Source organism: Astatotilapia calliptera, chromosome 10 (genome assembly GCF_964374335.1).
Source record: "Astatotilapia calliptera chromosome 10, fAstCal68.1, whole genome shotgun sequence".
Lineage (NCBI taxonomy): Eukaryota > Metazoa > Chordata > Actinopteri > Cichliformes > Cichlidae > Astatotilapia > Astatotilapia calliptera.
This window is the reverse complement of record NC_137431.1, coordinates 32,909,407-32,931,712: the sequence shown is the minus strand read 5'-3', so window position 1 is coordinate 32,931,712 and position 22,306 is coordinate 32,909,407. Positions and strand designations below refer to the sequence as shown.

Below are 22,306 nucleotides of genomic sequence, written 5' to 3'. Positions count from 1 at the left end.
AGCACCTTCCAGGAGCCAGAGAAGGGTGGTGCTCTTAACTATGTGTGGTAAACCCACAAGAGGCTCTGACAAGCCCCGCCCACAGGTCCAACTTCAAGGTGGGGTCAATCAAATTAGATTAATATGTCTCAGAGCTTTTCAATATTATTCTAGAAATATAAATAAACTAATCTTTGTGTTTATAATTAATTGTACGATTGTTCTCTTAATAAATACACAAATTCAGATTCAAAAGAACTTTATTGTCTTATTGTATAAAAAGGTAGAAATGTGTATGAAATTCAGGCACATGAACACACTGCATAAAAACACATAATCATACATGTTCATCCCCACAGGGACATAATTATGTATCTGTGGTATTACAGGAAGTCGTATATCTGAAATCAACTAATAAAATGCAAAAGCGAAGCATGTGAAGCAGTTTTTCTGTCTCCGCCCCTCCACTGTTACATGTATAACCTCCACCGTGATGGAGCATAGAAGTGGAGAAACCCCACCCACATGAACCAGTGTCGTGTTTACACTTAACAGACGACCAATCAAAAAAGCTGTTTAAATTGTATCTTCAGACACTTTGTTACCAGCAGTCTGGAAAGCATCTGATTGGCCAGAGTCTCAGTTTTCAGCACGACAACGAAGAAGGATTCCTGAGAATAAAGGTGGTCACCCTAAATTTCACACAGCACCCATAAGAATAACTACAGTAACAGTCGTAATAATAATAATACTGTATATAGCTTTACTTTCTGAAATGTCTTCTAATCTTAAATTTGCAGACTGGTCTCCTGCAGACAGGACAGAGTGACAACGTCCAGTGTTGCTGATGATTTGACAGTGACAGTGCGCTCACACAGAGGCGCTGATGCTTCAGCAGCGCGGCTTATCGTTGACAGCATCAATAAGACTTTAAGCAGCTCTTTCACTAGTTTGCTTCTTATCGAGGTGCCTCAAGCTTTTTGCACAGCAGTGTGTACGTTTGGTCTCTTTAAAAAAGGAAAAGTTTGCAGAAGTTAAACCCGATCGTTGTCTCACAGCGAGGCCTCTTTAACACTGCTGTGGGGTTTTCTTCCCCTAAAGAGAGAGACCTGTGAGAAGGAGACAGGCAGAGGAGGAACTGAGATGGAGGAAAGATGAAGCCAACGCTCCAGGAGGGAAAACTGCAGTTCCTCTAGCGACCACTAGAGGCTGGTTCAGTCCCCATAGACTCCAATGGTAAAATGTTCCAGCAGAAATAAACAGGCTGCCTGACGTGATAAAAACTATGTGGAGTTGAGTTTCTGTCATATAACTTTAAGGTTTGTAACTGAGAGTTTTATTGATTTATTACCTGCAAAGTTCTTCTCCAGTGACGACTCGGGCCACAGACTTTCGATAACGCTCTGAGCTTCCTCACAATCATCAAAGTAGAATTTCAGTGCGATGGTCACGTCGTCTCGCTCACAGAACTTGAGGTTCTGTCTCAGTCGATCGGAGTCGAACTTCAGCACCTGAAAAAGAAACAGAGGATAATTAACACGTCTGTGCAGCTGGATTTGTAGCAATGCTCGACGTGAAGATCTGAGTGAACGTACCTGTCCGCTCTCCACATGCAGGGCGAGGGCGACGTGATCCCAAACATAATACTGTGGGCAATCATCCAGCTCCCAGGCTTCCATCAGGTTGTCCTCAGGTCTGTAGTCCAGCTCATACCTGAGAGGAAGCAGCATCTGAATCAGCCCACAGAGGTTAAACTGCATCACTGCGCCTCACTGACGCTGCTCAGGTCCGCGCTGAAGTGTAAAGACACTCTGAGTGTCCTGAAGTCACGGCCTGGTTTCTGTTCAGCATCAGTGTTTGTCTCTCACTAACTCTGAACTACATCACAGTAAAACTGGACCCATGTACTGTCTGTGGCACAGGAACTAGGTCCTCCTTTCACCACCATCTTCTCACCGTGAGCCTACATGTGTTAGTAAGTTTCATTAACGATAATAAAGTTATTTTACAAATCACAGACAAATCAGCTGATTCTGAATCTAGCAGCTGTTTTTTAAATGTGTTTAAACTTGGAGTGGCATGACATCATATACAAACACTGGTGTTCAGTAAACCAGTTTGAGATGATCTGGCCTGTGTGACATGGCGTGTTACCCTGCTGGAAGCAGCCAATCAGAAGATGGCACAGTGTGGTCGTGTGAGGACGGCTGTCTGGGAAACTCCCAGCAGATGAGCAGCTCCTGAAACACTCTGGGTCAGACCTTCCCCCTCCCATCCTGATGCTCAGCTTCGGTCGTTTTGATCACGTCTACATGTCTACATGCACTGAGCTGCTGCTCAGATGTTTGAGAAGGTGTATCTAATAAACTGGCAGTGAGTGTGTGGTTCGGTGGACTCCATGGAAATCTTTATGTGTTTCTTACCAGTGTGTCCCACACATGGCCTCTGGTCTCCAGATGAAGATGTTTTCTTCTCGTCTGTAAGCACAGACGGCGTTCGGGTCGTCATCGGGAAGCTCGGGGTACTCGGAGAAGCGCCCGTCATCGTGCGGTCTGTGGACCAGCACAGTATACACCACTTCCTGTTTGTACAGGGAGGTCTTGAACACTCGCAAGACGGGTGGAGCACCGAAGCAAAACTGGAGACAAATAAACAGGTTTCAGTGGAGGGAACGCTGCACACCACGCAGAGATGTGACAAGTGCTCAACTTAGAGCTCTTTGTTGGTGTCAGACTGTTTCGTGAAAGGCTGGTGACAGATTTATAATCTTTGCAGCACTGGTTCCTCCCATGTGTTTGGTGCTTTGTGGTCAGGTACAAGGACCAGACTGAGAATAAGTGAAAAAGCAGCCAATGTCTAAATAAAAGCTCTGAAAAGGCTTCAGGAAATCTGTAGGACTCTTCAGATATCACAATCAAGTCTGGCTGTTGGAAGCAAAATGTAAGGAAGACGTTTACTCACCTCTACACCGAGGTTATTACACGGTAATAAAACTACACCAAAATTAGACCTTATATACAACAAACTGAAACTGAACGAAATGAAATTTAATGAACATGAAAAACTAAAGTAAAATTAATTTACAAAGGAAATGTTTTTGTTTCATGGTTTAATATTCTGGTAAAATCACAAACTGCCTGATCAGGTCAGATGGAAGTTTTTATGAGGCTTCTCCTCATATTTGAATATCTATGCAGATAAATTACATCTTCTCTGGTCTTTTCAATAAATACAATAATGAGTCACAAAGACTAAAACTGAGACCGAAACTAATAAAACTAAATGAAAACGAAACATTTTCAAACTATAAAAACTAAACTGAGACCAGCAAACTGAACTGGAGACTTCCTGAAACTGAAATGATTTAAAAACAAAAAAGTCAAAACGAAATCAAATTTAAAAAAAAAAAAACTGCAATAACGTGGTCAGCAGAGTTTTGAGGGGCTGTGTGCTGGATGAACTGAACACTTGTGAATAAATAAAATTCAGTTTGTAATGAGTCAGCAGGCGTCTCATCAGTGTCTGCTGTAATAAAACAGCATTATCAAAGGTTAGTAAGTGTTGAAGGAGTCCGTACCTGCTCGCTGTAGGCCTCCAGCACCTCCTCCACCCTGAAGGTGAAGCGGTACGATCCATACCTGGACTTCTCACTGAAGGCTGGAGAGGAGGCGAACTTCCACAGGAACCTCTGCTGCCTCCGGGCCTGCTCCTTGGTCCGGTATGGGAAGGTCTTCTTCAGGAGCCTCCTCTCAGCTGACCGGATCTCCTCTGGTCCAACAGCCAGACTCCACCACACCAGGGACGGCTCTTCAGGGTCCTTGACGCCTCCGTGTGGATCCTTGAAGCCTCCATCCTTCGAGATCCAGCACAGTGACCCTCTCTCTGTGTCGTGTTTCACATGAGACACGTGAAACTCCGGCCGGGGGTACGGAGGGATGTATTTTTTATTTTTGAACAGGTATTTTTTCCTTTTCGTATCCAGGTAGGAATGTCGAGCTTTCGATTTCAGCTCTTTCAGCTTTAAGTGTTCACCCCTTACAAAATATTCTCTATAGTCTCTGCGGTTTTTTCGCGTCTCCATGATTAGATGAAGGATGGTGGCGATCATAAAAACTGTAAGGACCACGCCCAGTAACTGAAGCTGGTTACCAAGAAATGAAAGTTAATTTTTACAGGTTTAAGGGGAAGTTCAAGAGTTTATCAAGCATTTCATCTTGCGAACAGACAAACAGACACTCATTTTAATTTTAATATACATTTTTCTTCTTTTTATGTTATATTTATTTATTTATTGTTAATTCATTTATTGTCACAAATCAGCTCTAATTAGAATTCTGACATCAGGAACACGAGGTGAGGAATCTGTGTTCACCGACAGTCCGTGAAGGCATCGTGGACAGCGGCGGCCCCGCCGACGTCGCAGTCACATGACGAGGTGGACAGAAACAAACATGGCGCCGCGAAAGTAAGGAAAAGTGCTGGGTGAGTGTTTGTGAGCGGAGCGCTGGCCTTCAACCGCCGCCTCAGCCGCTCGGAGTGCCGGGCAGGAGCGGCAGGCTGACCCGCTCTCTAGCGTCACGCTTTAGTTGCGGGAAAACCGAAAAGCGCCAACTTTTAACGGCCTCTTTTCGCTGACTCGTGTGGTCAGCTTGTTTCCATATCAACCGCTGCCCTCGCGCCGTGTGAGCTAACGTTACGTCCAGTGTGCGATGTTTCAGGCCGCTCACGCGCCTCTGTTTGTCTTTGTGTTAACGCAGAGGGCAGTTTGTTCAGGCCCCACCGCAGGACAGATGAGAGGAGGGAGGAGAAGAGGAGGAGGAGACCCACCATCATCAGGTGAAGCAGGTAGTAGGCGTGGCCTGAGGGCTGTCATTCATTCTGCTGTTTGTTATTAAAGACGGAAACAAGCGGTTCGAAGGATTAAAGCTTCGTGTTTTGGGGGTGAACTGACCCTTTAAATAATCCCGCTGAACAATCACAAACTTAAATTATTTAATCGTGACCATCAAAGCAAACTTCAGACTCGTATCACACATTCATGCTTGTTTTCTCAGCTGCTGTGCAAAAGTCTTGAGCCACCACTCATAATTATTTGGGATTTTACTCCATTGGGGACTTTTCTTTACATTTAAAATCAAAAAATGTGGAAAGAAAAAACAAAGTTTGGGGTATGGAAAGTATGTTTGAACCAGGAAGGTGATTCCCAAAGATCTATTAGCTGAAACTAGGTATATCTCAGCATGGTGTGCTGTGTGTTTTTAACAAAGAGGAGGAAGCTAGACGAGTGGAGGACAGAAGAAGTGAGAGGTGTTAACAGCAGGTGACAGTCATGTCCTTCAGAGAGAAGACCTGAGAGTTCACTGAAGCCTCATCAGGAGTGGTCTCAGGGGAAGGATGGCTCTCAGGAAGCCATTCTTAAAGAAGGGAAACAGGTATGCCTCATCACACCTGAACTGGATTTAACATTAATGGACACAGGTCTGGTAGAGCAACCAATCAAAATCATGGTCCGAATGTGTGGAGGAGGTCAGGAGGGAGCTACAACAGCGAGTGTCTACAGCCGTCTGTAAAACATGGTGGAGGCTGTGTCGTGGTCTCTGCTGTCCTTCAATCAGTGTGTTGATCTCATCGAAACTGAATTATCAACTCTATGAAAGTGCGGTCAGATTTCCACACGCCATCAGTACCGTCTGGAAACATCTGACTGGCAGCAGCTTCGTTTTTCAGCATGAGGCTGATGCCAAACACACTGCCAGTGCAGGAGAAGCCTGAGGAACACCATCAGTCACAGATTGGCCTCGACAGAGCCCGGACCTCAACATCCCTGAAGCAGAGTGAGATCATTCTGATGGAGAACAGGACAAAAAACAGAAACATCCAAAGAAGAGCTTTGAATGTCCCTCAGGACGCTTGGAGAATCATTTCTGAAGATTCCTCAGAGAGTTCGGACTGTGCTGGAGGATGAAGTGATCCGACCAATTATCGACTTCACCAATCCAATGATGATTGGAGCAGAAGACAATGGTTGGGTGGATCCTAATGTTACGGACTGTGGTGATATTTGAGATCAGAAACGACGTGTTAATAAAACCCTGTTTGGAGCTTGGCAGTCACATGTTTTATTACGTGTTTATGGAAGCAGTGGATCTAAAGATGATTACTAATAACTTTAACTCAATGATTTTACGGCTGGTTGGTTTATTATTTAGAGTTTTGTGTGTCTGCTGGCTGCAGTTACTCAGGAATAGAGCAAGATGGCGCTGAGGAAGCAAAAGCTCATCGACGTGGCCTCTGAGAACCAGAAGGAGGAGGACTCGCAGGAGGACGAAGCTGCAGACGAGCAGGTGAAGAAACGCGAGCGTCCTGAATGAACATGAGGTCGCTCTCGTGGAACCAGGATCAGTAAAATCTGACTGATAATCTGGCAGCCGCATGAAAAACAACATCAGAACTGTTTGTCCTTTTTTGTCTCTGCAGGACGAGCTCTCGGCGTCGCTGCTCGCCACGTCAATGGCGAGGGAGAAACGGCAGAGGGAGAGCAAATCCAAACCTAAAGGTGCAGAAGCATGGAGGTGGAATCAGGGCATTTCGGGAGGTTCAAGAACTGCTGAACCTGTTTCATTTTGAGGGTGTAAGCAGGACTTTGGTGATGAAGCTCTGTGTGTGTGTTTGCAGAGATGTCCGAGGAGGAGATGATGGACTTGGCTCTGCGCCTGAGCGAACAGGAAGCGAGCGCCACGGCACTCAGACGGCAGCAAGAGGAGGAGGAGGCCATGATGAGGGCCATCAAGGAGAGCGTGAGTACAGAGCTGGAGCAGGCGTGCACGCATCTGGGTTTTATTTCTGTCCTGTTTACCTGTCGATCAGCAGCTGATGGCAGTTTGCACCAATCAGGGCCTCTCTGCAGAGCGCCCGCTCTTCTTCTCTAAGACGATGTTACAGATCTGCGTGAATCCTGACATTAGCATGGTTTACTTTTATGCGCTTCTGAGAGTTTCATTCATGTTCTTTAAAGTTAGCTAAAAGCTACAGAACAGCACAGATTACAATGCTAATCTTAGTAAATAAACAAATCAGAGCGAACAGACAAATGAATGCAGAGAAAGATGTTCCTGCTTTTCCTCTCACAGATGGTCGGCCAGACGCAGGCGTGCCGGACCCCCAAGAGTCCATCTCAGCCCGCCGACGTTTCCCTCAGGCTCTGCTCCCGCCGCAAACTAGCGTACTCGAACGGGAAGACAACACTCGCCATCGATCGAGGAGCCTCAGAGGACGGCTGCCTTCAAGGTAACACCGGCGTCCATCTGAGGTCAGACTTCACACCAGGAAATAAATATGAAAGGCACTGTTTCTTTGTTCCAGCAGGATCTGGAGACGGTGACAACGGGAATTTAAAGAGGAAGAGGAAAGCGGGGAGTCCTCTGCCGGAGATGCCAGACTTGTCGCAGACTCAGGTCTACTCTCAGGCGTCTCCCTGCAGCTCCGAGTCTCTGCCGGCTCTCCCCGACTCGCCGCAGGTTCGTCATCGTCTGCGATCTGCAGGAAAACGTGCGTCAGAAAAGTCGTTTAAAGGTTCATCTCTTTGTTTCCTCCCAGAGCTCCGACTCCACGCAGATCCAGGACTCACAGCTGCATCAGTCTCCCGTCTTTCCACTGACGGGCTGCCGGGCGGAGGTCCGCATTGGCCGGCTGAGCCAGGACCTGCTGGACACCTGCAGGAGCTCCGGGTTCGTGCTGTGCTCTCAGAATGGTTCGAACGCCACCCAAAAGTCCCGTCGTCCCGAGAGCCCGACGTTCCCTAAAAGTGACGTCGCCTCATGTCCCAAAAGCCCCGCCCTGTCTGGCACAGATCCCGACAACAGCGACGAGATTGAGCCGAGCCCCGAGTGCGCTAAAAGCCCCGTGTTTGGCAGGAACGCTCAGCACGAGAGGTCGCCGAGCGCCCGCAGACCCCGAGACGCCATGCGCAGCCAAGACGGTGAAAACTCAGGATTCACGTTTTCTTCTCAGGACAGTTTAACCCCCTCCGTGAAACCCACGTCCCCCGTGTTCCCACGAAGCCCCGGCATTCCTCCATCAGAACGGTTAGCATTCCCAGAAAGTCCCAATAGAGGACAGGCCGAGCCGAGCCACGCCCACTCCGAGAGCCCCGTTTTCGGACTGCAGCAGCAGAGGTGCGAGAGTCCTCCAGCCAACAGGAAGGTGAGCTCAGAGGTCGCAGTGCTGCATGCAGGGTCAGAGCGCGCTTTCCCCCAGAAAGCCGAACGCTCGATACATTTACGTGGATTCTCTGAAAGCGTCACGATGAGACGCTCGATCGTGTGCCTCACTGGTCCACACTGGGCACTCAGTTATTTGATGTTTATGTGACTTTTCAGACTCTTTTCTCTATTTTCGTTGCTCTTTATTGCAGGACGGTCAGAGTCGATTGGACGGGCTGAAAGCGTCCGAGTCAGGTAGGAAGGTCGCTCGCTCTGCTTTCGGACTGTGTGGACTGTGTCTGTTTTTATTGACGGTGTTTTTATTCTGGATTTCCTCGATGCAGACGAGCTGAGCGGGCGGGCCAAAGCCCCGAACCCGGCCGAGAGTCAGCTGACCAGCGATATGACGCTAGTCTGGTCTGACGGGGACGAGGACGTCACGGTACACAGCTGATCATTTTACTACAAGAACACAGCTCAGCTCGTCCACACAGACTGCAGATGAAGACGGGGCGATGTCTTCATCTCTGTCACATCATCTTAAAAATGTCGTTTTTTGCTTTTTTGTTTTTCCTGCAGCCGACCGGCTCTCCCAGCCCCGTCTTCCCAGAGGAGACGTCAGTTCATCAGGCGGAGAGCCCGGCGGCCTCCCTGAACCACGTGGCTGCTGCTTCAGGGGCGACTGGATCAAACTGCAGGTACGAAACCTCACGTGTCAGCTGTCAGGCTCACGAGACTCTGGTGAGTAAAAGATGAGGGGAGCGGGATGTTCACCTGTTTCTCTTTTTCAACCCTGAAATAACATTCACCGGTCTCACAGCCTACGTTACACCCACCCTCAGTCACCTGAGGTGGTTCATGCTCGTCCCAGCGCCTCCTCCCTGTCGAGGTTATCCAGGCAGATCCAGCTGGGCGATGTTATAAGTCTTTCATGGCCTAGAAATACCCTGAGGTCCCCCGAGAGGGACTGGGAAGCTTTGCTTGAACGGACAGATAGATGGAAGTGTTTCCTTAGAAACAAAGAAGGCGTGGCCTGAATACAGTCAGTAAACACGTGTCTGTGGGTTTTGTGCACGTTACTTGAATCCAGCTGTAACGTTTGTGCACACACAGACAGGACAGTGAAGTCCTGCTGCCGAACGAATCATGCAAACCAGTTTCCGTCTTCTCTCTGTCTGTTTGCAGCCTGCGTCCTCAGAGCAGCTCCAACAGACAAACTTCGCCTGAAACTTCTTCCAAGTCCGGCACAGAGGAGCCGCGGCCTGATCGCAGCAGGACGCTCTCCTCTGTCGGCTCTGGAGAGTCCGCCGACTCCACCACGGTTCACTACTACTGGGGCGTTCCCTTCTGCCCGCGAGGCCTCGACCCAGACACGTACACGCAGGTGGTCACGCTACAGATTACGATCATTTATAACGGACTCGTTTACACGTTTACAGCACATCATGGTTCTGACATCAGGACGAGGCTTCGCTGCTGTCTTTTACTTCATGCATGAAATTCTGCAAAAATAATTAGTGACTCTTTCAGTAATTAAATGTAGTTTTGGTCTTAGATGTGACAGAAGTCAACATGGCCGACGTTTCAAATGTGAAGTCAGCGTGTCTACAAATAATCCCTGAAATGTTTACACAGTTTTTTTTCTACTTGTGGAACTTTATGATGTCACAGAGGGGGGGTATGGCTATTGTCAGTCAGAGAAGCCCCGCCACCTGCTGTTTACGAGGGACAGCCAATCAGAACAAAGTCATAAAAGGCGGAGACAGAGGATGAGCCGAGAGGCTGCAGAAGCCCCTGTTTAGGATAAAGAAGGATTATTTTCAGCTGTAAATCATGCAAAGCAGCTTTAATGAAGTCCAGGGATTGTTTCAAATTTATTTTATTGTGTAAAATAAATTTGTTTGTTTTTATTCTTAAAAATGTCAAAATCAAATCTGAGTCACTGTGAAATCAGTAACGTGATGCGTGTGTGACGGAGAATGTTGACCCGAGTATCATAAGCGTGTGTCCACTCATCCTTCCTGTCGCCGCTCAGGTGATCGTGGCTCAGATGGAGGTTTACGAGAAGACTCTGAAACGGGCTCAGCGGCGTCTGCTGAGGAAGGCGGAGTGGGGCGAGGCCGTCCTGCCGCAAACGGAGGTACAAAAATGTCTCAGAAGATTACGTTTGTTTGCTTCTGTTCCAGATGTTTGAACACGTGTGATGTTTTTAGGAATCGCCGTCGCACGAGTTGCCCGCTGGATCGCCTCAGCGTCACGCCGCTCGCAGGTAAAACTCTGCTCTCGGCCGTGAAGCGGCGTCTGCTTCGTGTTTGGAGGTTAAAGGAGATTTCCGTCTGATCTGACGAGGAACGTTCGATTTGTTCAAACTGGCTTTCAGACGAGGTCTCAGGCTGAGGAGCAAAACTCAGGATGAAGCTGCTGATACTCCGACAACGGAGGAGAAGGAGGAGGAAGAGGAGCAAACGAAGACGGAAAACAAAGAGGAGGACGGGAAGAAGGATGGAGACGAAGAACCGATGGACGCTGAGGACTGTGAGGTTTGTCCAGGTAAGGATTTTGTCTCCGCTGTCCTCACGCCTGAGTTCAACGTTTTTCTTCAGACTAGAAGAAACTCATCAGATTGTCTCTAATCAGGAAGTTGAGACGCCGAGGCTGATGTGAGTGTAAAGGACCTGAATGCAGTGAGAGGAGTGAACAACGATGCTGTGATATGTTTGTGTGTTTTTATTATCTGTGTTTTCCAATAACGTTATTCTTCATGTGACCTCAGAGACGCAGCTGAGCGGCGACAGCAGTCAGGACGTGACGCTGGTGTGTGACGCAGAAGATCAGGTGAGTCTGCTCAGGTGTGCGGGAGAAACTCGCAGACAGGAAGTCAGGAGGTTAACTGCAGGTCCCAACTGACTCCTCCTCCACCCGGGAGCAGCTGGCGGTCCTCGCTCTGCTCAGCCTCCGGTTCGTCGCGTGCAGGACCTGCAGAGCAGACTGGGACCGCCGTCAGCGGCTCCTCTCCATCACGGTGGAGTTTGAGTCTGACAGGAAGGACTGCTTTCAACTGATTAGCAGCAACTAGACTTTCAAAATAAGAGTGTGGAGCTTGTCTGCTAGTAAATGGATGGTGTTAGAGAAGATACCTGCAGCACCGTCACAGTGACGATTTCATTGATGAACGTCGCCGTGTGTGTGTGTTCATCCTTTATATCTGAGCTCATGTGTTCTGATCTAACTGCGTTAAAGCTGATTGGCCGACTCTGACAGGAACTGGTCCTGAGTTTCCAGGGCAGCACGGTGCTGCAGTGGTTAGCACTGATGCGTCACGTTGTGGATGTTCTAGGTTCAAGTCCACAGGTCAGCACCACCTCTGCATGTTCTCTTCCTCAGAGACACGAGACCCTGAACTGTACAAGCAGCAGGTGGAGGTGCTGGGTGGGTTTGTGTGTGGCAGCAGTCAGTAAATAATGTGTTAAAGTGCTGAAATAATGTGAAAAGTTTGTCCACAGCCTGCAGCTAAAACTCCGGAGATTCAGATGATCCTTCACGCTGATCCTCCCTCCAGGAGCGAGCCACAGGTGGAGGAGGTGGAGGCCGACGGTAATCAGACAGAAAAGCTTCATTTTCACCCTCCATGCTGCGTGTTTAAGAAGCTGAAGCTGTCATTTATCCTCAGCTCCAACAGGTGAACAGATGGAGGCGGACGTCCCCGTCAGGAGCAGCGAGGGCGGCGCCGGTCAGCCTGCGAGCAGGGAGGAGGTGCAGGAGGACGGAGGGGATCCAGATGTGGAGGAGATAAAGGACCAAGCGCCGGAGCCGGCCGTCGTCCCCCGCAGCCCCGAGACCGCCGTCGACTGCCCGCTCTGCCAAGCGTCCTTCCCCGCGAGCAGGATCGAGATGCACGCCGCGTACTGCGACGGCGAGGTAGCAGTCGTGGAGGAGAGGAGGCCCAAGGTCGACTACATACAAGGTGAGTTGTTTTTTTTAAAAATCCGCAGAGTTCATCAGGAACTTTAATCGTTCAAACGCAGCGAGCGGCTCGAAAAAGGAGAAACAAGAACAGCTCAGAGAAATCTGCGATGAAAGAAAACACAGAAGAAGAAAAACAACAAAGACGTCAAAGAACAAAATGATAAAACACTGCTGAAGGTTCATAGATCGGAAAGATGCTTTAACTGTCACACATGCACTGTAGATGACAGAGGATGGTTTATTTTGTCTTACAGCAGCCACAGAGTAACTCAGTAACATAAGTTACATAATAGGAAAAAAGAAGGAATGAAGGAGTAATAGAAATGAAATAAATCATAGAATAAAGAAGCTTTTATATAATAGTGAAGTTCCACTGTTGTTCAGCAAGCTGCGATCATAAACCCGAGCTTCCATGATTGGGACGTTTGTTTTGGTTTGTCGTCATCGTGGAAATCTTTCGGACATATTCAGAAGCAAAACCTTTCCTCTGTGCTGCGTCTCGTATATCCGAGCCGATCGCGGCTCTGCTGGAAGCTGCACTGTGCAGTCACACTCGTCCTGTGTGATGGTTTTAAATGATGATTCATTCTGCGTCAGCCAAATATATAAAGAACACAGTGCTTCACGTTTTGAATGAAATCGGAGTTCAGGCTGTGTCAAACTCGGGCGTGGCGAGCGTGGGCGTTAGATTATCGGAGTAATTCACAGGTAGAAAATCAGTTCTCTCAAGATTTTTTTATTCCAAACCTTCACATTGAAGCTAGTTGGATTCTTTTCTGTATCAGTGTGTCCAATTTTAAACCTAACAGTGACAAAACGCTGCCACCCTCAGGCCAAACTGGGAATTACAACATGAGTCACCGGTGAGAGTCAGATGTGGCATTTTGTGGTTTGATTTGTGGTTTCAGTCGGAGATTTGTTCTCCTCTTTAGTGTCACGGAAGACTCAGAGGAAGAGAACACACAGAGCGAACGCCGAAGACACAAATGAGGGCGCTGACGTTGGCAGGTAGGTGTGTCTGCGGCGATGTCTACATTAGCCGCAAGAGCTCTTTGTTTTCTGACTCGCTGCTTTCTTCTAAATTAATCCAACAGGAACCAGGAGAAGTGCTACATCTGTCAGAGAGCCGTGCCTCTGAAGGACTACAGCCGACACACCGAGCTCTGCATCCAGCGCCACGGATCCAAGACTGCAGCTGTAAGCCGGCGACGCTCTGAAACCACACACCTGTCTGCTTGTAGCTTAGACAGTCCACCAGTTTAGTCTGCAACAAACCGCGATCAGCCTTTTTTTCACTGTGTAAACTCAAATCTGTTTACAAAGAAAGAGCAGGCACATTTGAGCCGCTCGTTTCAGTGAAACTTTAGCTCGTCATCTTGGTTTGGTTTCGTGTTTTTACTCTGGACCCACTTGTTTTTAAATTTCTATAGTAAGTCATGGAAAACCAAACATGCTACTGTGCAGAGCAGGGCGATATGACCAAAAATATTTATCACGATGTACATTTGAAAATTTGCGTTATAAATGACGATATAATTGATGCGAGACAAAATACAGCCCCACAACTTTACTAGCGCAAAAAACACCCATTTATTTTCACTTAAACAAGCAGCTGTTTTTTATGTACATTAAAGCTATATAAAAATTTAACAGTGCAAATGCAAATTCCTTGCTGAAAGTTTAACCAAAAGGCATTTCCAGTGGAAATGGGCTGACATATCCTGAGCATAACCATGTATAATATCCACTGAAGTTAAAAAGAGGTGCTTTGCAACATTAAACTGCAGTGTGCCAAATAAAAAGCCAAATATGTATTTTTCAGACCATAAGGTGCACGGGATTATAAGACAACAAAGCAGTCAGATAAATCAAACTTTATTAAACTCATTCTTCTTGCTTCCTCCACTTCTGTACCATTGATTCATTAATGCTGTATTCTATCACAGCGGCTCTATTCCCATGTTGTTGCAGTATATTAATGACTAACCTCGTATTGTGGATGGATTATCTCAGTTGTTCTCCTGACTGACGTTTGGTCCGTTTACAGCATCCTGCCATGCGACTGTATTTGTCTCTAACCATCAGGAACCCTCACGTTAACTTTTATTGAGTGGAAAAAGGTTAGCGTTCATCCTCTAGCTTCACTGTGTTTATGCTAACATAGCTGTGTCGCTAGCGATCACGTAGCACATCATTATATACCAGCTAGCCCAACTTCAGTAACCCTACAAACGTCACTGCTGTTTAGTTTCCTGTCTTCATTTATGTTGGAAGTGATAGCAGAGCTGTACGTTTGATTTTTTTCAGAAATCTCTCAGTCAGAACGTGCTATATCATGCTTAGGTAACTAGCGAAACTAGCGAGCTAACTTCTGTTAACTTCCTGCTAACTTCTAACTCGTTAAATGTAATAAATTCTGTTTTCATGGATGCCTGGATGTTAAACTTCATAGTTACACCTGGTAAAGCAGCAATGCTGATCGTTTTATTAAAGATGAAAGAATTTAGACAGTTTTTAACTCTCAGTGATGCTGCAGTGATCGTTTGACTTTGGGACCTGAAGTGGACGGAGTTTAGGACCCAGATTACTCCCAGATTTACGAGCACCTTAGTCCGACAAATACGGCAATAGACCCTGTGCACGAGAAAACGCTAACTTCCTGGTTTGAGACCGGATGTGGGGTTGTACATTTCTGGTAGCTTTACTTTGCGGTCAATCGCTACTGCGAAGATATACTCCAAAATCATGTCCAAAACTGGAAAACGGAAAGATGGCGTTAAGTTACAAAGAGCAGAAGGTGGGAACACTCACCACTGTTGTGTCATAAAAATCTAATGATCAGTTTTGATGTTTAAAGCGTTTAGATCGATCAGTTGTTTACATCACTCAACACAAGCAGAACTGCATTACTGCAGCAGAAGACACATCGTCCACATGCAGAAGCATCTCTGTATAGAGACTGGTCTCATGATTTAAACAGGCAAATGTTCAGCATTCAAACTACAGGTGAACAATAGTCAAACCAGATGTTTCCCCGTTATGTCGAGATCAGCTCGTCAAGTACACACCCACACAGCATGTTAACAAACCGTGAAAAAAGCCACACAAAAAATGAATGATTGCTGATAAGGGTTTCTATACATTAGTATTTACAAAGGGTATGTTGTGACTTGCCTTCAAAATTATAGTCGTCCCTCACTATAACGCGGTTCACCTTTCACCTCGCTGTTTCGCAGATTTTTTTAGTGCAAGTTTGCGCTTTTTTTTTTTTTTTACATCACATTGTGTCCTGCGTCCTGATCACTGCAGACGATCTCCTCCGTCTCTCCTGTACAGTACAGAATCGCTGCATCGATGCTAGCAGTGTGACTCTGAAGTGCAGTGCTGTATGTCCACGATGTCCACCAAACGTTTTGCACCGTCAAAAAATAAAATTGGCTCCTTGATTTCACCTCTCGCTGGTTATTTTTAGAACATAACACCCGCGATAAACGAGGGACAGCTGAGAAATATAACATTTGAATCCTTTTTCTCTTTTGCTCTGAGGCGCGGGGGAAAAATATCGACAAGTCGATGAACATCATTTACAGATATATTGGGTAAATGCCCGAGACATCTATAGAAATGTAAATCGCCGCTTGATTCATTCATTTGCTTAACTTGTTTTGGACCGTAAACCAGGCGCGAATAGGACACCGGAAACAAAGCTCCCCACAGGAGTTTCCGCACCGGACGTAGCATATGCTAACGTGCACATAGTCAATAACAACGGCCGCTTGCATGTTCTACAAAAAAAAAAAAAAGTTCTTTGGTGGGTATGTGACAGACAAACACCACCACTGAAGTGGGACCATCTTTACAAACCAATTCTGGATCATCCGTTTCACTCAACGATCCACCTTCTCCCTTCTCATTCTCCGTTACCACCGTGCTTTTTCGGCCATGTGCGCATGCGCGTTTTACTCCCATTCTATCGTGATATTTCATTTTCTTATCATTGCCTAACATTGTACCGATATTACCGTGAACGGTATAATATGGCCCAGCCCTACTACTGTGTTTATCAGCACTAAAACATGTAAAACATGAAAATACAGGACCAATTGGACCCTCTGGCAGCCCTGCTCTGGACCCCGGGCCTTATGTTTGACACCCCCCTTTGCCAGATGGCTTTGGCGGTGTAGATCCACAGGTGACAGTCTGACAGGAAGCAGGATGTTCGTAGCATTTTTCCAGGAGAAACATCAAGGAAAATGTGTAACAGCAGCAAGCTTTTATTTTGAAATCAGACACCTGTTGATCCTAAATTACAGCAGGCTTTTGTTTTGTTATTCCTAAACTTAGTTTTTATTGTTTTTTGGTTAAAAGCAGAGCAGACGGAGCAGGAGACAACAGACAGGGACATCATAGCTCAGGTGACGAAGAAGAGAAGCTGCTTGAAAAGCTGAAGAGTTTCATTCAAAGTGCCGACTGTTGGTGTTAAAAGAGTAAAAGTTCAGTAAAGAAACTTAAAGATGTTTAAAAGTTGTTGTTTTCTGATCTTGCAGAGGGGAAATCTGCTGCTGGCTCTGGATCAGACGGAGAGCAGAGACTCGGGTACGTCATCGTTGTTGCTCTTTGTTTTTCTTCCTCTGAAACACAAAAATCTGAATGATAAAAAAAAGCAAAGGCTGTATATAAAAGATGGATGTAGCCCCATTACGGTGGTTTGTCATTTGATGTCATTGTTTTTTAGGGGGTTTTTCTGAAGGCAGAATTTGCCAGGTTCAGATGAGAGCGCGGAGTGCTAAGCTATCGGCTAATGCTAGCTAGCTTTGTTAGCATGTATAATTGACTGCATGGTTGTATCACAGATACCTGCTAATAGTTGCTGAATAACAAATTTGAAATCACCATGTTTGTAGCACAGTCATTGGACGGTCTGAGGCAGCCATGTTTTTACAGCCACGCCCCCAATAAAGCAGCCTGCAGGAACGTTGCTGAATTTACTGTTCAATACGTAAAGTAAAGGTTTTTTTTATACTGAGCAGTGATGAAGAAATCTTCTCATTTATCGATTTATCGTGTGATGCTGCTGATGTGATGTCAGAGAGCCCGAGGCTCCGCGTGAGCGTTTGATTCAGTGGAAACGAGCTGACAAAGAAAAGACTGTCGGATCATTAGCTGTATGTATTATTGTTATTATTATGAGTTTATTTAGGTGATTTTCTTTAACTTACACAGAATAAAACAATGATGATAAAAAACAAAGAAAAAGTAAAATAGAGTAAACACTGATGAGACGTTCCTGTGAGCTCAAAGCTTCCAGCAGAGAGGTCTGTTTGAGACGGCTGCAGTTCCTCACGCTGACCACCAGAGGGCGTCTGACGCTCATATCTGTTTTTGCTTCCTCGTTTTTCTTTATGACAGCACTGTCAGCAGGTCAAAGGTCACACAAGTGACATGTGAAGGAGCATGCTCAAAAATAAAAGCCTCCGCCTGTGGACCTGATGGGAGAAAAATGCCAGAGTCCCGACTGCTCTCTGCAGATCACAGGAGCTAAATGAAAACCCAAAAGTCTGAGTCACAGTTAAACATCTTCAGCGACAACTCGCCGTGACCTTCGTGCAGAGCGGCGCGTCTCGCTGTCAGACTTTGTCTTTTGTTTCCGTTCTCACTGGAATTTGTTTTTCCGAGGCGAGGCCCGCGCCGGCCTTGGCCTTGTTGCAGTGTAGTCTAACGAGCTTAAAGGGAGGAAAACACGAGGAATGAGTCTCAGATGTCCACGATAAACGTGTCCAAAGCTAAACGCTCAGCGCTCAGGCTTCAGACTGGGATGGAGTCAAATTATAATCTCTTTATTTAACTTATTCACCAAACTGAGCCGCGCTTCACTGAGCAGTGATGAGCTGCTCGTCACGTTTCAGCAGCAGGACTCAGTTACAGCCCTCGTGTTTCACAGGCGTCCTAAATCAAACAGTCTGGCCTCCCGAAGGTTCACCGTGAAGAACTTTCTCACACATTTGAACCCTGAGATGAAGTTACTGAGTGGAGACTTTGATAGTTCTGGTATAAAGTCTTTTGTTATGATGATTATTGAGACTCTGATGTGACTGATTATAGATGAAGCTCCAGGTTTTGTTCTTCTGTTATCAACGTTCCCGTTTCTAAAAGTCAGGGACACGGGGTCGGGATGTTTCTAGAAACGGGGAAAGCTGTTGTCCTGCTGATGTGATGTCACCGCTGAATCAGGGTTCATAAAGTCACGTTTTCCTGCCTCGCTGTGTTTCTGCAGATGCTGGCCCGTCTGGATCCAAAGTCCTGCCCGGGTAAGGCGCCTTTAAAACAGCTCTGGGTTTGAAGTCCAGCTGTAAAGACACCTGAAATCTTCCTGCTACACCCTGTTTGCTCAAGTTTTAGACGCCTGAAATCTTCTCTGTCTTCATTCTTTCAGTGATGTCATCGATCTGCGGGATGATGATGATGACGAGGAGGAAGTGTCAGCATTCAGGGTCAGTAACTCTCCCATCAGGTCCTTCACACCCATCTCAGAAGCCGCCGACTGCCTTATCGACTTCAAGAAACAGCAGCGAGCCAAGAAGCCGTACCAAAGACGCCGATGAGGGCGGAGCCTTAACTGGAGCCCACAGCGGGCTGAAGGACATTTCTGCAGATCGAACTTTTGAGTGCTGAAAGTGCGTCGGGCTGACGCTGAAGATGTCTCAGTCTACCTCCTCATGAACATTTCCTTTATGTTACTGTAGCTTCGCTCAAACATGAAATGAAATTAAATGTTGGATTTTCTGCCTTTGATTTTCTGTCCCGTCGTCATGGATACTCGTGTGGAAACAGCGGGTTAGATGCGCTGAGGCGCTGCTCACTGCATTTACAGGTGAGGCCAAACCAAAGTACCTGCAGTTCCTCTAGTGGCCACATGAGGCGGCAGTGAGTCAGTCCCCATAAACTCTCACAGTACAGTCGAGTTTTCAGCTGATCGTTTCACTCGGTGTGCTTGTGTGCGCTGGCCTTCGGTGAACATTCTGCTCGCCGTGCTCTGACACACCTTTGTGTTGCCAAGCGACTGGGATGGGTGGGATTAGAAATGAGTCTGTCAGAGGGACGCCTCAGGTTAGAGAGGCGAGGCTGACGTGGTCTGGACAAAGGAGGAGAAGAGGGAGACCTCAGAGCTCTCTGGGTGTCATCCAGAGCAGGATAGGCTGGTTATGGAGGCAGGTGGTCCGGCGTGGTTACCTCTGAGGTCACTGAAGGAAGAAGTGCTGAATGTGGCTGTGCTGAAGTCGTGACTGAGTGATTGTGTCAGCTCAGAGTTTCCTAGATTACCCAAGAAAAACACCGCAGAAAGTCCGGTGTGCCCTCAAGCAAGGGTGTTGTGCCATCACAGTTGGTGCACCTCAGCAGCATCAGACAGACGGGCCTGCAGCTGGTTGGGTGAAGGTGTCTTTTGGACCAGCCTTTTCCTCCGTCGTGGCTCAGAAATGACACTACAGCACCAAACTGCATCTGTCATCGCTCCAGGAGAGTGACACGCCACGACATCCAGACCTCACTTTCCTGTAACGTAACAGTAACATCGAAGACTTCCTGTAAACCAGAGGACACCACGGTTAGAGAGGTTTGCTCCACAGATGAACTTAACAGTGTCGGTGCTTGAGTCGAGTCCCGCTCTGTGCATTGTTTCCTCGATCAAAGATGGACGAAGGCTTGTGATGTCACTTTCTGGGTTTTGAGGCCTCAGCGTCACCATTTTGGCTGCTAACCTGTTCACCCGCTGTTGGCAAGCTAGCCCTTGCATGGTACCTGCTGAGTAGCACACTGAATAAACGCCTAGCATGAAATATTAGTTCTCAAATAATTTAAAAAAGGCTCAACAGCACAAACACGCTGCAGAGGCCCAGGGAGTCCTGCTAGCAGCCTGTCAGTCACAGAGGCCACGCCCCCTAGCTTTGAGGAACAGGCTGTCTGTAAAATTCGTCACCGCCGGAGCCTCGAGTGGCGCCGGAGGAACTGCAGTGTAATGTGCACTATTCTTACTCAGCCTCCAAACTGAGCTAAAGAAAGAAAAACTAGAAGTGCTTTGTTTGTCTTCACAAGACAAAAATGATCAAAATCAATATTGTTGTGAATGTTTTCTATAAAATCTCATAAACGAGTGTTTCCTGTTCTGCACTGACTCGTCCTGTGTCTGAACACTGAGAGTTTCTTACTTTGCAGTGAAAGTCAGTTTATTGATTATTCCCGATGTAAGTGAACGCAGCACTGATGAGTTATCTGAAAACATCACCGTCCTGTAAGATCTTTCTGCCTCATTTTCACCTCTTTGGCCACAAAACACTTGAATCGAACCTCTTCCCATTTCTTTGATGAAAACAGACTTAAATGAACTGCGCTGAACTCCGAACACTTCGTGTCCTTCATCGTTCGTCCTTCACATGATCTCTGCACCTTCAGGAGGCCCCAGACGACCTGTCGTCGGGTTCATTTGCTCCAGCCTTAGGTTTCAGTTTCCTCGCAACATTCTGTGGCCGCTGTGTTGAAACATTCGCTGTCTCAACGCTGAGCGAGTTGCACCACCAGGCGAAAGTTTAGAAAGAATAAAGGCGCAACTTAAGTTTGGATGAAGAAATGAGCTTCTTAGAATAACGAGCAGCACAGGTGGAGCCGGGGTTTCTGCAACTTCCTGGGTTTATTTAGTGGACAGGTTCTCTGAAACGAGACGAAGAAACCACCGAGCTGCTCAACGATGAGTAATCAGTGAGTCACGTTCTTCATACACCACCACACAGTCACCTGACAGCTCCAGCTGTGACCTGACCGATGTATGATGAGATGTATATAACTTTATATATGCAGGAATATCGGTGTGTGTACTTTAAGAGCTTTTACTCTGAAAATATTCACAGGATCAAGGTGAAATGTGAAATAAGTCAGCTGGTTCACAGGAGGTTTTTCTTGCTCGTTTTCTTGTCAAACATTTCTTTTTTCCAGAAAAGCTGGAAAACTGTTAACGCTTCTGTATTCTGGCAGCTCGGCTCGAGCTCCTGAAGCCCACCAGGCCTGACTCCACGTGGGTCGGTAGCTGCATCTCGAGGATAACCATCTCCCGTCCTGCTGGGATCACAGGGAAAGCTCGGACATTCAGGCTCAGACGTCTGGGCACCTCAGGTGTTGTGGGCGTGTCCTAGTGGCAGCTGGCTCTAGAACGCCTCAGTGGAGGAGGTGGTGGGAGGCGGAGGTGTGGTTGGATGGAGTTGAAGTATGCCAGAGGGAATGAAGCGCTGTTATTGTTTTACCTAGAGACAGCAGTCCGGCCGTTTTATCGTATTTGCTGCTTCCAGGTGTCAATTTTAAACTAAAACCGAACAAACTTCTTCACGTTCTCGAGGAACACTCGACCCTCGTCAGACGGGAACATCTGCCTCCTCGGGCTGCTGGACAATAAAACCCACAGAGAGTAAAACCAAAGTCTGGTTGTTACGTACCAACTCCAATAGGTCGGTACAAGTGTTGTAGCAGATAAGAGCTTTTTTGGGCTGTTCCTCAAAGAAACCAATGTCTCCAAGCCATACAACAATGTGGGGGAGAAAGGTTGTGCCAAAGAAAAACACCAAAAAGACAAAAACCAGAACTAAGCTGAGGTTTACTCTAAGAGGAAAACAAAAGAAAAGAAAGTGCTACTCCTCAACTCACAAAATAAACTCAAACATTACATGCATGAAATGTGCAGGGTCCCCCCCCACAAACCTTACACAACAAATGAAAAGATCCAGGGCAGCTCAGCACATGTGCCACATGATCCTTAGCAGCGAGGAGCAGAGAGCCACCTCTAGCCACAGGTGAGTTCCTTTTATAAGGGCCTCCTCCCTCTGGAGCTGGAGATTCCCAAATTGTCACCAGCCTGCAGTCTGTGCATGTAGGAAATGGCAAGCAAAAGGAGGGGGGGGGGGGGTCGCAGACAGCTTCAGATACTTAACACTGCTTTTAGTTTCCTGAAATTCGTTTTGACTCACATGCTGCCGTCTGCCTACGTCCAGAGAAACACTGATGTTCACAGTGACGTTCAGCTGTGCAGGAAAAGCTGGAGAAATGAACGGGAGGAATTCGTCCGGCGCTCCCACTGAAAGGTGACTGCATGTTGGATTTCATGACCTATTTGCCCCCAG

General features: G+C 47.0%; 2 protein-coding genes across 11 annotated transcripts; one reads left to right on the top strand and one right to left on the bottom strand.

Annotated features, from left to right (window-relative positions):
- Nucleotides 1-221: 221 nt before the first annotated feature.
- LOC113030972 (uncharacterized) lies at nt 222-4,250 on the bottom strand. 2 transcript variants are annotated; one of them, XM_026182784.2, is made up of 5 exons: nt 3,557-4,250; nt 2,403-2,617; nt 1,575-1,692; nt 1,331-1,490; nt 222-1,088 (listed from the first exon to the last, which is right to left on the bottom strand). In XM_026182784.2, exons 1-5 carry the CDS (start codon nt 4,085-4,087, stop codon nt 1,075-1,077), a joined length of 1,038 nt encoding a protein of 345 aa, XP_026038569.2. In that variant the 5' UTR covers nt 4,088-4,250; the 3' UTR covers nt 222-1,074. The 2 variants fall into 2 exon arrangements, with proteins under 2 accessions (XP_026038569.2, XP_080163503.1); XM_080307377.1 differs by lacking the exon at nt 222-1,088 and having other exon boundaries at nt 1,096-1,490.
- uimc1 (ubiquitin interaction motif containing 1) lies at nt 3,823-18,938 on the top strand. 9 transcript variants are annotated; one of them, XR_013911820.1, is made up of 25 exons: nt 3,823-3,961; nt 4,324-4,461; nt 4,737-4,824; nt 6,214-6,323; nt 6,457-6,535; nt 6,655-6,776; nt 7,110-7,266; nt 7,342-7,496; nt 7,576-8,181; nt 8,393-8,435; nt 8,525-8,622; nt 8,760-8,878; nt 9,366-9,564; nt 10,216-10,320; nt 10,394-10,449; nt 10,561-10,730; nt 10,954-11,015; nt 11,684-11,774; nt 11,851-12,144; nt 13,079-13,154; nt 13,241-13,343; nt 16,518-16,561; nt 16,694-16,742; nt 18,421-18,454; nt 18,580-18,938. XR_013911820.1 is itself a non-coding variant. In XM_080307374.1 (25 exons), exons 5-25 carry the CDS (start codon nt 6,234-6,236, stop codon nt 18,746-18,748), a joined length of 2,877 nt encoding a protein of 958 aa, XP_080163500.1. In that variant the 5' UTR covers nt 3,823-3,961; nt 4,324-4,461; nt 4,737-4,824; nt 5,247-5,411; nt 6,214-6,233; the 3' UTR covers nt 18,749-18,938. The 9 variants fall into 9 exon arrangements, 7 of the variants coding, with proteins under 7 accessions (XP_080163500.1, XP_026037038.1, XP_026037035.1 ...); XR_013911819.1 differs by having other exon boundaries at nt 16,515-16,561; XM_080307374.1 differs by lacking the exon at nt 16,518-16,561 and adding an exon at nt 5,247-5,411.
- The last annotated feature ends 3,368 nt before the right edge of the window (nt 18,939-22,306 follow it).

What these genes read in the sequence shown, in the direction of transcription:
- LOC113030972 (XM_080307377.1), bottom strand. Translation starts at nt 4,087, where the DNA reads ATGATCGCCACCATCCTTCATCTAATCATGGAGACGCGAAAAAACCGC. An exon ending in GCCATGTGTGGGACACACTG is followed by an intron (nt 1,693 to 2,402) that starts GTAAGAAACACA and finishes GCTTCCTCTCAG; the next exon opens with GTATGAGCTGGACTACAGAC. An exon ending in TGCATGTGGAGAGCGGACAG is followed by an intron (nt 1,491 to 1,574) that starts GTACGTTCACTC and finishes TTTCTTTTTCAG; the next exon opens with GTGCTGAAGTTCGACTCCGA.
- uimc1 (XM_026181250.2), top strand. Translation starts at nt 6,234, where the DNA reads ATGGCGCTGAGGAAGCAAAAGCTCATCGACGTGGCCTCTGAGAACCAG. An exon ending in AGAGGACGGCTGCCTTCAAG is followed by an intron (nt 7,267 to 7,341) that starts GTAACACCGGCG and finishes TCTTTGTTCCAG; the next exon opens with CAGGATCTGGAGACGGTGAC. An exon ending in CAGCGTCACGCCGCTCGCAG is followed by an intron (nt 10,450 to 10,560) that starts GTAAAACTCTGC and finishes ACTGGCTTTCAG; the next exon opens with ACGAGGTCTCAGGCTGAGGA.